General features: G+C 36.0%; 1 protein-coding gene across 5 annotated transcripts in view; it reads right to left on the bottom strand.

Annotated features, from left to right (window-relative positions):
* The window catches only part of REV1 (REV1 DNA directed polymerase), a 102161-nt gene that overhangs the window by 62810 nt on the left and 20837 nt on the right, over positions 1-18514 (bottom strand). For 2 of the 5 annotated variants that reach the window (XM_032419887.1, XM_032419885.1), the window contains exons 2-3: positions 9519-9582; positions 7773-7899 (exon numbers count right to left, since the gene is read on the bottom strand). The exons of 1 other annotated variant lie outside the window; for it this stretch is intronic. In XM_032419887.1, coding sequence (XP_032275778.1) covers positions 7773-7899; positions 9519-9572 — 181 coding nt within the window. In that variant the 5' untranslated portion in view covers positions 9573-9582. Of the gene's footprint in view, positions 1-1024; positions 1089-7772; positions 7900-9518; positions 11975-18514 lie in introns of those variants that run through there. 2 more of the 5 variants (XM_032419886.1, XM_032419889.1) reach the window with 2 other exon arrangements.

Raw genomic sequence — 18514 nt, forward strand, 5'->3', positions numbered from 1 at the left:
AGATGAGATCTAATTTACATATAAAATTTACATAACATATAATTTCTTCTTTCTTTTTTTTTTTTCTAAGTAGGCTCCATGCCCAGTGTGGAACCCAATGCAGGGCCTGAACTCACAACCCTGAGATCATGACCTGAGCTGAAATCAAGAGTCAGACACTTAACTGACTGAGCTACCCAGGTGCCCCCACAGAATTTCTGAGCAACTCTAAACAACTTATCTGCCTATTAATACCAGTTACACAAAGTTTTAAATGCTTACAGCCTTCTATAATAGGTTTTGAGATGTCAGAGCCACTTCTCTCTTCATTGTTCTTTTTCATCATTGTCTTAAGGTAGACTATTGCGGGGGAAATAAGATATAAGTCAGATAATTTGCTGTAGCAGGTTGGCTAATAGTTAATGGTATTAACAAGGATAAAAGTGTTGGGTTTGAAGGAGCATTGCTACTGCAATAAAAGGATTTGTAGCATTCTAAAAATTCAAACTATTTAGTGGAACTTCTTATGTAAAATAATAATGGGTGTTCTTGATAACAGTGAAAGCACTCTAGGATCCTAAACTATCTTCTCAAAGTTTAAAATTATATTTCACAATACTCCTACTGTTAATTTTAAAGAACATTCTTTAAGAATGTTCTGAATGCAACTAAAGTTCAGAACTAAAACCAACCCTACTAAGAGACAAATACACACAGTAAAAGTAAAAGGCATGTATCACAGGACCACAATTTAAGCCTAAAGCTCTGCAAGTGAAATCCCATCACAGCAAATGCCATTACAGAACACTAAAAGAGCCACATGAAGACCACTTTCATGTTTCTAGGCATAGTTTATAAGATCGTCTGGTTAAAACAAATTCTATTAAAATTTTAAAATCTTGTACAGAAGTTTTCCTTGATAAATCTCTAATGAGAAAATATTCATTATGCGCACCATTTCATTCTGTATATCCAAAGAACTTGATTAAATGTTGGTTGTGCTACATACATGGTAGAAAGAAGTAAACCAAATGGCTGCTTATACCTTCTTTGGTTCTACAGTAGTAATATCCTTCATTATTTCATTATTTCATTTGAGTCTCACAATCCTACAAATTAGAAAAGATAATTTAGCATAGTTACTGATGAGGAAATAGAAAAAAATTAGGTGATTTGTCCATAATCACACAGCCATTGTGCAGACCCTTTTGTCTTCTGACTCCCACCCATTACTCTTCCTCCAGGAGCCATGCTTACTCTCTTGACTCCGTTCCTCCCTAACTATCTTAGATTTACCACATTCAACTAAAAGCCACATACACTTAACCAAGCAAAAACTGAAGAAGTTTCAAAAGACTACAGAACACCGTTTTGAGTACCTATCAGGTGCAAACACCTATTGGACACTGCTAAAAATACAGTGGGTGGCATAAATTAATACAGGAAGTCTCTCCCATGTTAGTTAGAGGTGAAATTCCTATGTCTCTGATTTACAAGATCAGAGTCTCGCAGAAAAATGAAAGAAGATACGTATATATAAAAAGAAAATAATTTCTGGAATGCATACATTTCTGAAAACTAGATTTGTCACCATTAAATGGATTCTTTTCCTAAACCATCACATTCACATGTTCAGAAAACAACAAAGTAAGGTTAAAGTTTTCAAACAAATCCTTATCACTTGAAATGTAAGTCTGTCATATTTGCATACTCCCTTCTTGTTCATTTTGTAATCCATGCCCAAGTTTCTGCCTGCCCATCTGTTTTTTCACAAACCTCAGCAGTACCAAAGCCATTGGACCTGGTCTTTTATCCACATATTGAAAAAAGTACAAAATAACCAGAACACCTCTTGCCATATTAACTGTCCTGATCCCACTCCAGAGGAGACAGCAGTTACATTCACTAGATTTGAAGCACTAACTCACCTAGAGAGCTTTCACCAAAATAAACATGCTCAGGGCCTATCTCCCAGAGATTATAATTCAATAAAAGCCTAGAATGTGGCCCATTTCTTAGTTAGAAACTAAAGATTTAAAAAGACTGAGTTGAATTAGCATATGAGTGAAAATATTTTAACATTCTGATGTACAAATACCAAACCCTGTTATTCACTCATTTACTCAACTAATCTTTATTAAGCATCTTACACTGTGCCAGGCAAGGTTCTAGCCCCTGGGATATAGCAATGATCAAGACTCATGTCTGTGCTCCATGGTACTTCTATTTCACTGGGCAGACAGAAATTAAGTCCGATAAATGATACCAGATCAGGTACAAATAAATTCTGTGAAGAGAAATAAAGCTGGACAAAGGGTTAGGAAAGAATTGGAGGGCAAGGTACATCTATCTTAGATAAGGGTGGTCAGGGAAAGTCTCAGAGGAGGTGACATTTGATCAAAGATGTGAATGATGAAGACCTAGGGACATCAGATGAAAGAGCACATTTAAGGCCCTACAGTGCTACCTCTGATCCACGTTTGGCTAGGTGCTACGACATCAAATTGGCTTTATACCTCCAAAAAACTTAATACATGAATAAGACCTGACAATATAAGACTTAGGTATCAAAGTAAATGTTTCTAGCAACGATGCTATGCAATTTAAATACTATGGACTGGCTTAGGGAAGGAGACAAGATCTAATTTAATCTGAGTCTTAATGGATGAATGAAATTCCAGTTCACAGAAGTGGGAAAAGAAACTTTTCACAAGAAGCAAAAGTAAAACGAAAATTCAGAAACAAGAAAGTACAAATAAAAAACCTAAAATATCAGAATAAGCCCAATGACCAAAATTGGAGAATATAAAGGGGAAAATGTACATCAGGATTAGGACAAGAATGACTTTACCCTTTTTTGCTTAGAAAATGCTTATTTATCCAAGACCCAGCTTAAAAAGTCAATCCCTCTATGAAGGACTCACTAACTCTCAAAGGCAGTAACTTCTCTTCTGTGTTGCCACCTACCTTCCTCTGTACCTTACTCTCAGAGATGACTTACTCATCACAAAACCCACATTCTCCATCGACCACCATATCTGTTCATAGTTCCTAACACACAAGCAGCATAGAAAATACATTTGTTCACTCAACTAAAGCAGAGTAAAATGTGATGGAAGGTCCACAGACTGGAAAACTCAACATAGTAAAGATGTCAATTCTCCTTAAATTGATCTACAGGCTTAATGCAATTCCTATCACAATCCCAGCAAGGTATTTATTTTATAAACACAGACAACTTTATTCTAAAATTTATATGGAAAGGCACAGGCCCTAGAATAGCTAAAACAATGCTGGCAAGGAAGAAAATGGAAATAATCATTCTGCCTGATATTAAGGCTTACTATATAGGTACAATAATCAAAACCCTGCGGTATCAGTGAAGAGACATACATACATTAATATAACAAAACAGAGAACCCAGAAACAGACCCAGATATGTCCAACTGATTTTTTACAAAAGTGCAAAAGTAATCCAATGGAGGAAAATAGTTTTTCAACAAGCAGAGCTAGAGCAATTGGATATCCATAGGCCACCAAAATAATTAAATTAAATAAAAATTAACTGAAAATGGATCATGTACTAAAACTATGAAAATATTTAGAAAAAAAATAGGTGAAAATCTTTGAGATCTAGTATTAAGCAAAGACTTTCGAATTGAAAGCACCATCCATAAAGGTAAATATAGATAAACTGGGGCCTCATGAAAACTAAAAATTTTGTTCTGCAAAAGACCATGTGAAAAGGATGAAAGGCAAGCTACAGAATGATAAAGTATCTGCAAACCACATAGTATCTGATAGAGTAGTATCTGGAATATATAAAGAACTCTCAAAACTCAAAAGAATATAAAACAATCCAATTAGAAAATGGACAAATAGGCATTTCAGTGAAGAGGACATATAGATGGCAAATAAACACATCAAAGGCTGCTCAGTATCATTAGCCATTGGGTAAATACAAATCAAAACCACAATGAGACATCACTACATATCTATTAGAATAAATTAATTATAAAACAAAAACAAAAAACCAATTTGTCTTCATCAAATGCTGGTGAAGATGCAGAGCAATTACAACACAAATAAAAACCACAATGAGATATCAGGACACACCTATTAAAATGTTTAAAAAACGTTAAAGGCTAACAAGAATGCAGAGAAACTGGGTCACTCATAAACTGCTAGTGGAAATATAAAATAAAATAGTACAGCCACGGAGAAACAGATTGGCAGTTTCTTAAAAAAACTAAACAGGCAACTACCATATGTATGACCCAGCAATAGCACTCTTATGTTCACACAAAACCTGTATATAAATGTTCAGAGCCAAAACCAGAAAATAATCCAGATGTTCTTAAACAGGTAAATAGTTAACAAACTGTGGAACACCCATACAACGGAATACAACTCAGCAATAAAAAGGAAAAAACCACTGATATATACAACTTGGATGAATCTCCGGAATATTATGCTAAATTTAAAAAGCCAATCCTAAAAGGTTATATACAGTATGTTCTATAAATAGAACATCCTTGAAATGAAAAAAGTACACAAATAGAGACCAGGTTAGTAGTTAAAGGGATTAAAAAGGGGCTGAGAGCAAAAGGGAAGCAGGTGTGGCTACAAAAGGGCAACATGAAGAATTTTTGTGGTGTGGAAACATTCTCTATCTTGACTGTATCAATGTCAATTTCCTGGTTGGTATGTACTATGGTTTATAAGATGTTACCAAGGAAGCAAACTGGGCAAATGGGTCACGGTATCTCTCTGTATTATTTCTTACAACGGCATATGAATTTACAATTACCTCAAAAAAAAAAAAGTTTAATTAAAAAAACAGGATGGGGGGTCACCTGGGTGGCTCAGTTGGTTAAGCATCTGCCTTCGGCTCAGGTCATGATCCCAGGGTCCTGGGATTGAGCCCCGAGTCGGTCTCCCTGCTCAGCAGGGAGTCTGCTTTTCCCTCTCCCTCTGCCCCTCCCCACCCCACCTCTCTCGCTCTGCTCTCTCTCAAATAAATAAATAAAATCTTAGAAAAAAAAACAAAAACAAAAACAGGATGGGGCTCCTGGGTGGCTCAGTCGGTTAAGCGACTAACTCTTGATTTCAGCTCAGGTCACGATGGAGCCCCAAGTCAGGCTCCACAGTCAGCAGGGAGTCTGCTTGAGATTTTCTCTCTGTCCCCCACCACCCCACCCCACCCCCGACCCCGGGTATCTGCGCACAAGAGGGCACGAGCACCCACTATCAAAAAAATAAATCAAACTAAAAAAAAAAAAAAAAAAAAAAAACTGGAAGGCGAAGAAGTTAACCTTAGAACTTTAGCAGGGAAAAGATCCTCTTTTGGGGGAAAAAAAAAAGAATGGGCTGACAGACGCAAAATACCCAAAAGATGTAATCTCAAGTTCAATGTTAATTGGGTTGCAAAGGATAGGAGTCACCAAAGAGAAGTTCAGTTGGCAGAACTGGGAACTTTAAAGGAATCAAGAAAACTTGGAATGTTAAAGTCTATGGGGAGCATGATTAAGAATCAATAATAATAATACAGTATTTCCTACTAGTCTTACTGCATCTAAAGCACTAATTCACTACTGCTAATTCATTACACAGAGTTTTGTTGATTCTTTTATCTACAAACTGACAGAATATTCACTAAAACTGAAAATTTTTCTAAAAAAATTTTATCATCACAATTTGCATGTCCCTAGGAAATTCAACAAAATGGAACTTTACTTGTAGAATTATAATGTAATCCTAGTAATAGTGAAAATTAATATTTTCATCCCTATCCAAAAGAAAAGGATAGGGAAAATAATGAAAAGGACAGGGATAATCATGAAAAAGATAGGGATAAAACTGGGTCCAAATAAAACAGGTCCATAGAGAAAATGTCTTACGGTCACACAAAAATGGTGACAAAAGTAGAATTAGAATTTGATTCTCAACTATGGTAGTGATCACTATAGTATTTTTTTTTCCTCCCTCACACAAAGAATCTCTTTCTTCTTATATGAATAAGGGAGCCCTCATTAACTGGGGACTTCTACTACTGGCTAATGCAACAAGCAATGTTTCTTTCTTTTTAACACTTATAATCTTTATAATGCATCTCAGAAAAGTCTGTGGAGCTTGAATGTTCCAGGATATCTAAGCAGAAAAGTTGCATCTTATGAACTTTCCCAAAGCTGCACCAGCATTCATTTTGAGATAACATTCTTAGACTAAATTCATTGTCAACGATGCCCGATAAAACTCAACCAGGAAAATGTAGCCGTTAATTAAAACTTAATTTTAATTCAATAAATATTTCCTGAGTGGTTAATGCCCAGTCACTGTAGAGACACAGTACAACAGTAATGAAAACATGAAAATGTAACTCTTGCTCTTATCCAGTAAACAGGCAACTACAATAAGATCCAATAAATGGTAAGATACTAAGGAGTCACAGCCCCACAGGAGCATGAGAAGTCACCTACCCCAGCAGGAAGACAATCAGACAAGTTAGGGGAAGTGACGTATAAAGAGACCTCAAAGAAAAGCAAGTAACAGCCAGCTGAGAAGCAGAGAGGGATAAATATCACAGAATGACACAAATATTTACAGCCATCCACTTAAAAAAAATACATAAAATGATCTTAAGAGGAGAAGAATTCTCAAGAGAATGAAAACTTTAGTAATAAAAGCTGATAGCCAACAGACTAATGATAACTTTACAGATCATAGAAAGATAAAATCTAAGCTGGCTATGTGGAAGCACAGAAGAGTCTGCTTGGTACCAGTGAAAGCAAGAGAAACTCAGTGCCAAGAAAAAGAGGCACTGGGCACCTTCAAAAGTGGCTATGTGAACAGATCATAAAACAAGAAGTTATGGTTGAAATTCTGTCTGAGAGACAAATTAGAAGTCCAGATCTCCATTTCCACTCACAAAAAAGAAAGATTATCCTGTCCCTTCCAGTGACTGGACTCAATGACAACAGGCATACGAGAGGGGAGAAGTGGATGTAGGGGATGAAAAAAAAGAAGAGGAAGATGAAATGAAATTCTGTTTTCTAAACTGTGAGAATTGTGGCCCCATCCTTCCCCCATGGCAACCAAAATGCCAGCAGTTAGGTTTGTATCTTCTCTAAGTAAGATTCTGGGACATCTAACACACACACAACTCTCCTCTCCCATCAGCTCAAAAGGACCTATGCATAATTACAGTTGGAAATTCACCAATGAAATGGCCCTACCAGTTCCCACTATACTGAAGCTCATAGTGTACATGCCCCATACATGTGTGATGAGCCTCCCGTCACATGGTTACGAAAGAAGACTGTTTTCCATTTTAAACCTCATTTGGCTTTTTAAAACTATGTACTTCGGGGCGCCTGGGTGGCTCAGTTGTTAAGCATCTGCCTTCAGCTCAGGTCATGATCCCAGCGTCCTGGAATCGAGCCCCACATCGGGCTCCCTGCTCGGTGGGAAGCCTGCTTCTCCCTCTTCCACTCCCCCCTGCTTGTGTTCCCTCTCTCACTGTGTCTCTCTCTATCAAATAAATAAAAAAATCTTTAAAAAAATAATAAATTAAAAAAATAAAATAAAATAAAACTATGTACTTCGATAAAAATTATGAAAAACACAATGGCAAGTATAGGTGGGACAAAAAGGAAAAGGAAAAGACTCTAAGTAGAGGATTTTATCATTTTTATATAGAAGATAAATAAAAACAGAATTTAAAACAAATCACTCTCAATCCTAATAAAAGTACATGCCAAAAGAGGGTACCTAAAAAGTAAAAAGGACTCAACCTGTATATCCATTAACGTAAATGGCAACTCCACTAAAAATCGTAGATGAAGTTCCATCCTTCTGTATAGTAGCATCTGATCGAAATTGTTCCTCCAATTTCTGGACCTTGGCAGCCATATACCCACCCTAGAATTTAAAAAAAGGTAAACCAATCACAAAAGTTATATTTTCTTCACCCTCTTTAAGGAAATTTACATTAAAATAAATAAATAAATAAACAAACCGTATTCTATGCTAGTGACCAAGGTATAATGATAACATAAGGTATAATTACAAACATTAACCATAAGGCAAGACAATAAAACAGACAGGTCAAGGAAGACTTTTCCCTTTGTCAATTCAATTTTTAACTGTTTTATCACATTCTTATAAATTACTTTAAAAGAGGAGAAAGGTAGGTCAAGAATAATGTTTAATGCCACAAAATATTGTTCTTACCTACAAAATCAAGAAGTTACACTGAAGTTTAAACCAATTAAAAATTTGACATGTGGTCAGTAAGAGTGTATTTTTCACTGGCTTCCACTTCTTCTGAATACCGGAAGCTTAAAGTTAGCAACTTAAAGTAAAATGAAACAGTTCAACAAACCAGTATAGCCCTCCATACATGCAGCTACTATAATAGAAGATTCAGGGGCCAAATTCTGGATCTAATCAATCTACTTGATAGCAGTAATAATTTTTATTAGAGAACATCAACTTCAGAAAGAATATAAAAACATTATTTTTGCTAAAGACCTACATAAATATATGAATTCAGCTACACTTTTCCTAAACACTGACAAAATTAAGCTTAATTATTTGAATTACCAATTAACTCTTTATTGATTTTACTTTACTAAAAAGAACTATCCATTACATCTTTAAAATACAGCCACAGATATCTAGAAGTGGTACACATACTTCTTCCAAAATGGAAATTACTTCATTGATTATTCAGATATTACATGTTCATTGTGGAAAAAAAATTTTTTTTTCAAAAAATATAGGAAATATGAAGAAGAAAACTTAAATGAGGTAGGATTCCATTCACTGTTAACATTTTGGGATCTTATTTTCAAAGTTTATTACTATGTCTCAGAATATAGAGGTTTTAGAAAAATAAGATCATATATAATAGTCCTTTATAACACAACATTTTAGTCAAGGCCATCTTGCCAAGTTAAATATAAAGGTAAGGGGCACCTGGGTGGCTCAGTTGGTTAAGCGTCCAACTCTTGATTTTGGCTCAGGTCATGATCTCAGGGTTGTGAGATCAAGCCCCACATCAGGCCCCATGCTAGGCATGGAGCCTGCTTAAGATTCTCTCCCTCTCTCTCTGCCCCTCTCCCCGCTCTCTCCCTTGAAAGAAAGAAAGAAAGAGAGAGAGAGAGAGAGAAAGAAAGAGAAATGTAAAGATAAATAATGGTTGAATGGTGTTCCACTACATAGAGGCAATTTATCTGATCAATCCCCTACTACGGTATACCATGTTTTCCTGTTTTTCAGTATTATTAGCACTGCTGCAATACCATTACCATAAATAAATACCTGTGTACCAGAACATTTATTTCCTCAAGATAAAATAAAGTTCACATGTTAAAAAGTTTAAACAAGCTTTCAATACGTTGTGAAAACTCAGAAGAATTGATACCTAAAGTGATTTACACTTTAAAAAAATGCCTTAAACCACACTATAACCTACAAGAAGAATGAAAAATACCTAGACAATTAAATATAAGTATTTTTATTCTTTTAAAACACACCCATTTTTCCCAGCCATCATTTTCAGCTCGCCTCCTCCATCCACCTCGTCTCATGGTGGAGCTTCTGTATTAAGGGGGAAAAAAAAAAAGTGAATTTTATAACATAATGCACTACTAATTAACATTTTATTTCAAATCAAGAAAAATAAGTTAAAATAAACTCAAATATTCAATTTGTGAAAGTTAAAAACTCTTTCCAAAGCATATATTCTCCTGCTTCTAAGTGAAATTTGTTCCTAAAACACCTGTAGGTAAGTATCAGGTTTAAATTATAACTACTATAAATTTAGTTTTATAGCAAAAACTTTTATGCATTCCTGAGCATCAAACCTAATATACATTTGCATAAAGAATCACCAAATTAGACTAACATGGCCACACTTACTTGTTAACATTAATTAGTATTAACAGAACCCAAGAAAACATTTTCCTTCATGAATTGCCCTCTGATATGGCTCTTAAACTCTGTCTTTGCTATTACATACTAGACACTTAAGAGTGCAGTCACAGTGTAATTCATCTATTATGCAAAAACCCCTAAAAGAAGTCAATTAAAACAACACATCTAGGGGAGATAATGCAGAAGGATTATCACTTATAATAAACTATCAAATCTGGCATTCGCCTTAAGGCACTTGACCCACTATCCCATTAAACCACCAAAATGACCAAATAATGGCTTATTCTCAAGTGTCAGCTGGCTTAGTGGCTAGCAAGATATAAAATGGTTCAGAAGTCAAAGCAGGCATTAAATTGAAACTCCTTATAAAATTCTTCTAGCCATATGGCTACATCTTTAGACATGACTGCATTATCCTTCACAAAATTATCATGTCCTCTGTTTAGGTTATTTTTCTTCCACTAACTATGTACAAGTTAGTATCAATTAATATGCTCCGAGAGAAGCTCTGTACATTATCCAAGTCAAATCAGCTTTGATATGGTTTATAAGAATTTGTTACTAAATGACACCTTAAAACATGACACTTTAGCCACACACATCAGCAGATATTTTCTTTCAAATACTTCTATATTTGACATATTATGTGATTTATACTTTTCCCTTGCTGCCATTAATATTAATTAGGAATTTTTACTGTCTACTCTTAAAAGGGGTCTAAAAGATATGTAGAGACATTCTCTTAAAAAATGCAAGTCTGAAAGAGAGACAAGGGGCATGAACAAAGAGCTCTGCAAACAGGAGGCAAGGTGATTAACCCAGATTAGGGGACGTGGATGCTGGCGAAGAGAAGAGTTGGCGTTGTTTTCAGTCTGACAAAGGTAGGGGCATGGCTACCCAATGTGTTCATTATGAGTCCCAGAACTGCCATATTTGCTCTACTAAGTACTTCTTTTTTCAAGGGGCTCACTTTGTCTAGTCATTCAAGACTTCTCCCCTTACCTTAAAGGAATCTGGGAGATGTGTTAACACACAGTTCTTGATCTCATATAAACTCTGAATCCATACATTTGCCCTTACAAGTAAACAGTTTGGGAGTTCTGGCCATTATATGTTAAGGATGCATACTCACAAAAATTAAAGGCAACAATCAGCTAAATGATAGTAAGTTAAAGAATAAAATATATTATCAAAGTTTAATTCAGTTGGCTAATCAATTACTTAAGAGCCTTATTCATTTAAGATCTACTGGGTAACTACTGCAGCAAAAGGCCAATATGAAATATTAACAGTGGTTTAATGAGGGTAGAAAACTATGAATCGAAGTTATAATAAATTTAAAAAATTTTTAAAGGTTCTTTCTCTATTCCAAAGTAATAAAGCTATCCCAGACAAATGTTTAAGCTTTGAAAAGGAATGAGACTGAAATTAGTAATTTCTTCATTTCCACTAATTTTACCGAGTACAGCAAGCTCATATTGATTGAGGGTTCAAATAATAAGACCGAAAAAAGGGAAAAAGAAATGAGAAACAAATTTCATTTTATACATTCAAATTCTGCTTTTAGAAAATCCCATAACAAATAGTAAACTAGGTTATTTGGATCAACCTTCCTGCTTAGGAAGAAGAAAGCTAGACAAAACATTAAAAAAAAAAAGGCATAGAAGGCCCAGAAAATAATGAAAAATTACTGGGCCAAGATTTACAAGATGAAAAAGAAAACCTGCCACTTCACCTCTCCTTCCCAGATTGGGACAGTTTTTTCCTCTGAGAACACGTGGCAATTATAAAAGAGTAGCTGAAAGGCTGGGCAAGGTTTTTGAACAAACACAGTAAGGGAACAAAAGTTAGAATTTAAGTGTCCTCCAAGAATATAAATCTCCACACTTAGGATTAGGATCCTAGCAGTAAGTAAACTGGAAGTACACAGACCAAGTTTTGCCAAAAACATATCCTACCTTGGATTATTTCAGTCTCTTAAATTAAGATGATCCTAGACTACAGAACACAAATATATGGAAGTTAAGTAACATGCTACTAAACAATGAATGAGTCAACCAAGAAATCAAGGAAGAAATCAAAAAATACAAAAAGCCAAATGAAAATGAAAACACAATGGTCCAAAGTCTTTGGAATTCATCAAAGCTGTTCTAAGAGGGAAGTTTATAGCAATACCGGCCTACTTCAAGAAGAAAAATCTCAAATCAAGAACTTAACGTTACACCTGAAGGAGGTAGAAAAACCAGTAGAAAGAAGGAAATAATAATGACTAGAGCAGAAATAAACAAAATAGAAACCAAAAAAGCAATAGAACAGATCAATGAAACCAGGAGCTGGTTCTTTGAAAAAACAACAAAACTGATAAACCTTTAGCCAGATGCATAAAAGGAAAAAAAAAAGAGAGAGAGGATTCGAATCAACAAAATCAGAAATAAAAGAGGAGAAACAACAAACACCACCACAGAAATACGAAGGATTATAAGAGAATACATATATTTTTTAGATTTTATTTATTTATTTGAGAGAGTGAGAGCACATGCAAGAGAGCATGAGCGGGGTGGAGAAGCAGGCTCCCCGCTAAGCAGGGAGCCCGTGGCGGGGCTCCATCCCAGGACCCTGGGATCATGACCTGAGCTGAAGGCAGACGCTTAACCAACTGAGCCACCCAGGCGCCCCAGTTTATAAGAGAATATTACGAAAAATTATATACCAACAAATTGGACAATCTGTAAGAAGTAAATTCCTAGAAACAGTAACTTCCCAAAACTCAATGAGGAAGAAATAGAAAATCTGAACAGAGCAATTAACAATGAAATTGAATCAGTAATCAAAAAACTCCCAACAAACAAGTCCAGGACCAGATGGCCTCAAAGGTGAATTTTAGAAAACATTTAAAGAAGAACTGATACCAAATCTTCTCAAACTATCCCAAAAACCTGAAGAGGAAGGAATGCTTCCAAATTCATTCTATGAGGCTAGCATTACCCACATATCAAAATCAGATAAAGACACTACAAAAAAAGGGAACTACATACAGGCCAGTATCTCTGATGAACACAGATGCAAAAATCCTCAACAAAGTATTACCAAGATGAATCTGACAATACATTAAAAAAATCATTATGATCAAGCAAGATTTACCTAGGTATGCAAGGGTGGTTCAATATTCACATCAACAAAAAAAGGGAAAACATTCATATGATCTTTTCAATAGATGCAAAAAACGCATTTAAGTTTAACACCCACTCATGACAAAAAACCCTCAACAAAGTAGGTTTAGAGAGAACATAACACAATAAATGTCTTATAAGACCTTATAAAACTATACTCAACCGTGAAAAACTGAGTGCCTTTTCCCTAAGATCAGGAACAAGACAAGGATGTCCATTCTCACAACTTTTATTCAACATAGTACTGGAAGTCCTAGCCACAACAATTAGATAACAGAAAGAAAAGGCATCCAAATTGGTAAAGAAGCAACTTTCATCGTTTACAGATGACATGATACTATACGTAGAAAACCCTAAAGACTCCACTGATAAATGAATTTGTTAAGGTTACAGAATACAAAATCAATACATGGGAATCTGTTGCATTTCTATACACTAATAATGAAGCAGAAAGAGATATTAATAAAACAATCCCACTTACAATTACACCAAAAAATAAAGTACCTAGGAATAAGCTTAACCAAGGAGGGGAAAAACCTGTACTCTAAAAACTATAAAACATGGATGAAAGAAACTGAAGAAGAAAACAAATGGAAGGATATACCTTGCTCATGGATGGGAGACCCAACAGTTAGAGTATCCATATTACCTATAGCAATCTACAGATTTAATACAATCTGTATTAAAATACCAACAGCATATTTCACAGAACTAGAACAAATAACCCTAAAATCTGGATAGACCCACAAAAGACCCCAAATAGCCAAAGCAATCTTGAAAAAGAAAAACAAAACTGGAGGTATATCACAATTCCAGATTTTGAGATGCACTACAAAGCTGCAGTAATCAAAACAGTATGGTACTGACACAAAAACAGACACAAACATCAATGGAACAGAAAAGAGAGCCCAGAGCTGGTCAGAGAAAGACAAATACCATATGATTTCACTCATATGTGGAATTTAAAACAAAACAAAAACAAAGAGACAAGCCAAAAAACAGACTCTGAGAACAAACTGATGGTTACTAGTTACTAGAGGGGAGGTGGGTGGAGAGATGAAATAAGTGAAGGGGATTAAAGCGTACACTTATCATGATGAGCACTGAGTGATGTACTGAATTGTTGAATCACTGTATTATACACCTGAAACTAATATAACATTGTATATGAACTATACTAGAATTATAATTAAAAAAACAAAAAAACAAAAAGATGATCCTGGACTGCTCAGTGCTCCAAAGCATCCGGCAGAAGCAATGTAAATCTTCTATGGAGGATAACAACATCCTAACCTTCCCATGTTTTTGCAAACCATTTGGAAAATACAAAGTCTGGCACACAAATAAAAATAACCAGACACACAAAGTAGTAAGATCCCATGAGTGAGAACCAACAGAAACAAAATAAACTGACCTACACAGATTCCAGATACTGATTTTAACCAGATTAAAAACTGAACTATGCTGGGCACCTGGGTGGCTCAGTTGGTTAAGCGACTGCCTTCGGCTCAGGTCATGATCCTGGAGTCCCGGGATCGAGTCCCGCATTGGGCTACCTGCTCAGCAGGGAGTCTGCTTCTCCCTCTCCCGCTCCCCCCTCTTGTGCTCTCTCTCTCAAATAAATAAATAAAATCTTTAAAAAAAAAAAAAAAAAAACTGAACTATGCCTACCGTGTTCAAGGAAATAAGCAGCTGCCACGGGTGGGGAAAAACAGAGATTCCATTCAAAAAATTCAAAGGAGCACCAATTAAACAACTGTCTTTTCAACAGAAACAACAGCGCCAGATGACAACAGTGCTGAAATAAATAATTAACTTACTTAGAATTCTATATGCAGAGAAAAATTCAGTCAAGATGAAATAGGGTGACTGGGTGGCTCAGTTGGTTGAGTGACTGCCTTCAGCTCAGGTCATGATCCTGGAGTCCCGGGATGGAGTCCCGTATCAGGCTCCCTAGTCAGCAGGGAGTCTGCTTCTCCCTCTGACCCCCCACCTCTCATGTGCTTTCTCTCTCATTCTCTTAAATCTTAAAATCTTAATCTTCTAAAGTCTTAAAAAAAAAGATGAAATAAAGGTATTTTGGGCAAATAAAAACAGAAAGCTAATGCCACCAGCAAACTTGCACTAAAGAAATCCTAAAACATATCCCTCAGGTAGAAGAAAAATTATCTTGAAAGGTCAAAAATACAGGAAAAAAAATGCAGCAAGGAAAGCAATAAATATCTGTATTAATCAATGTTAAATACTGACTGAATAAAAGTACAGTAATAACAGTCAATCTGTTATTGTTTGTAACATAATATACAGCACAAGTGAATCAAAAGATTATGAATAAAAGAGCAAGGGTAAGAGAAATTGTTTCTAGTCCAGGCTCTGCCACTAACTGGTTTCACTGATGTCTGGTACATCTCCATCTCTCTAGGTCTCAATTATTGTATTGTCTGGGTCTTTTATTGTAAGAGGTTTGGGTAGTTGACTACTAGATTTCTGTCAACCTAAATAAAGAGGAAAACTGAGGAAAGCTCATTTTACCAGAAACTGAATTTGTTTGAGAACAGAAGAATTTCAATTCACGAAATGCATTCTGTACAAAGCTACAGGCACGTCTGTTGAGGGTTTGGGATGGGCTGTATTTATGGGCAAGGACTGCAAAGAGGAGAAGCCCAGCTGGAGTCCAAGCAGTAAGTTCATTGGCTTGAGAATGGAGAGAGATTCTTGGCAGATATTCATTGGTCAGGAGAGAAGTCTCCATCTTTTGTACATCAGGCATTTACAGGAAATCAGCCCCTCAATTTTTAAGTTCGTTCCTCTGAGGGCATATGCCTAAGATCCTCCATTTCTTATCCTCTTACTCCATTTTAGATTAAAATCCTTTCACAGTTCCCTTTTGTACTCTATGTAAGACACACTGAAGAACTATTTTCAGAAATCAAATATAAAAATTAATTCTATATCCATATACTTTAGCAACAAATTTTAAACATTTGATTATGTAACAGTCTTGATGCTCTAGATTTATTTATGCAGACCTCCTTTACTTATTCCAGAAAAGACTTAAGGCAACTTGTACTATCAAATTCATTTAAATAATCCATGTATAGACTAAGATGGCCTATGACAGTGGACTGGGGTAAAAACCTAACTGCAAATCTGGTGTTTGCTGAATATTGGGAATGGCAATTTATCAGCCCTGTCACTGTTGTATGACATCAGTTGTATAACTTTCTTTTGTCAGACAATAGATGCTAGGTAGTTCAGTAGACAACTGCAGATTACTTCTTATAGCATAGGTAATTATGGCATCTAAGAAATAATTCAGACGGGTATAGGGGACACCACACTAAACTACCTATAGATCAAAGCTAATGGAAGATTACTGGGTATAAAGCACCATATCTTACTAGGCAATTCTGAGATAAATGAAATTAGACATTTTATTTTTTTTATCATTTTTTTTATTTTATAGAAATTAGACATTTTTGTATGAGTTCTAAACTTTTACAATCTAAAAAGAAGTACCAATTAAGGAAACACTAACTAGCCCTACAAATGAACTTAAGGGAAAGATATTAGGCAGGAAGAGTAGGGAGAAGAAAAAAAACAAACTCCAGGGGTGCCTCGGTGGCTCAGCTGGTTAAGCGACTGCCTTCAGCTCAGGTCATGATCCTGGAGTCCCAGGATCGAGTCCCGCATCGGGCTCCCTGCGCAGCGGGGAGTCTGCTTCTCCCTCTGACCCTCTCCCCTCTCATGTGCTCTCTCTCTCTCATTCTCTCTCTCTCAAATAAATAAATAAAATCTTTAAAAACACACACACACAAAACTTAAAAGACAAAAACAAACTCTGGACACAAAGAAAACTACATGACTCACATCTATGATGCCGGCAAAGAACAGTAACAGACCAACCTGGCATGCAGCAAAGCTACCTAACAACCTAAACTGTAAGGTCAATAAAAGAGAGACCCAGGTGACAGGAAGCAAGTAACAAGTAGGCTTATCAGACTTCTGTTCATATGTACACAGCATCAAAGATTATTCATACTTCACTTATTTCAGTTAGACCCACACTCCTCTCCTTTACCATACTCAAACATTATAGAATGAAAATATGAAAAACATACTATATACAATAGCCATTAATCTTGCATATAATAGAAAATCAATAAATTCTTGTTAAATAAAGAAAATGAACTTACATGCAAGAAATAAAGCAAGGCAGCAATAGGAATGTCTCAGTACACTGCACCCCAGTATATCTATATTTGAAACCACACCCTGTATCTTTCATTTCATCTACTTTTTTATTTCTCTTATTTCATTATTTTTTAAGATTTTATTTTTAAGTAAGCTATACACCCAAAGTGGGGCTCAAACTCACAACCCCAAGATCAAGAGTTCCATGCTCTACTGGCTGAGCCAGCAGGGTGCCCCTATTTTTCTTATTTTAAAACATCTTTCTGAAGATTCACAAATTCTGTGTTGTTTAATAGACAGAAATAGGATACACTCCTTCCCCCCCAAAATGGTACACGGACAAGATTAGTTAATGATACACACTTTTTATGCTAACGAGAACCACACAACAGGTGGAATTAAATGTGAGTCATTTAGGGGTTCTACAGAAATCAGGATAATGTAAAAACCTATTCTTGTAAAGTAGTATACCATGAAGTCAGGGCTTATGTTTCTGCTAACCAGTAAGGAGCTTCAAAAAAGAGGCACCTATGCCTCTCAAACCATATTCAGGGCAAGAGTTCTCCAGTCTAGATGACTGATTTGCTTCTTCAAATAGGACTTTCCCTAGAATAGAGGAGGGCAATACACCAGGATACCACAACCTGACACAAAAACACTCAAAAATAATACATACACTCTCATCTTCTCTGTTCCAAGCAACCTTCTGACTTACATGTCCTCTTGACTAACCCTGCTCACTAAGAAGAGAATGCCCTTTATCAATAAGCCAGAAAATTATCAAACTTGTAAATAAAAAGTGTCTTCTAGACGAAACTCTTGCAGACTGGGCTCCCTATCTAGTCCCACAGTGCTTGATGACCTTGAGGGAAGTGATAAATGCTTCTGAAACTGTAATACACTACTTAAAATAACCTTTTTTTTTTTTAATTAAATTGGGGGTGCACCATTCCTGAAGTACTGCAATACCAGGTCGATGTGCGGAGTGGACAGACTTCTTATCCAGCATCAACATAGAAGTCAATTGCTAAAGGGCGCCTGGGTGGCTCAGTCGTTAAGCGTCTGCCTTCAGCTCAGGTCATGATCCTAGGGTCCTAGGATCGAGTCCCACATCGGGCTCCCTGCTTGGCAGGAAGCCTGCTTCTCCCTCTCCCACTCCCCCTGCTTGTGTTCCTGCTCTCGCTATCTCTCTCTCTGTCAAATAAATAAATAAAATCTTTAAAAAAAAAAAA

Source organism: Phoca vitulina, unplaced genomic scaffold (assembly GCF_004348235.1).
Source record: "Phoca vitulina isolate PV1807 unplaced genomic scaffold, GSC_HSeal_1.0 scaffold22, whole genome shotgun sequence".
NCBI lineage: Eukaryota > Metazoa > Chordata > Mammalia > Carnivora > Phocidae > Phoca > Phoca vitulina.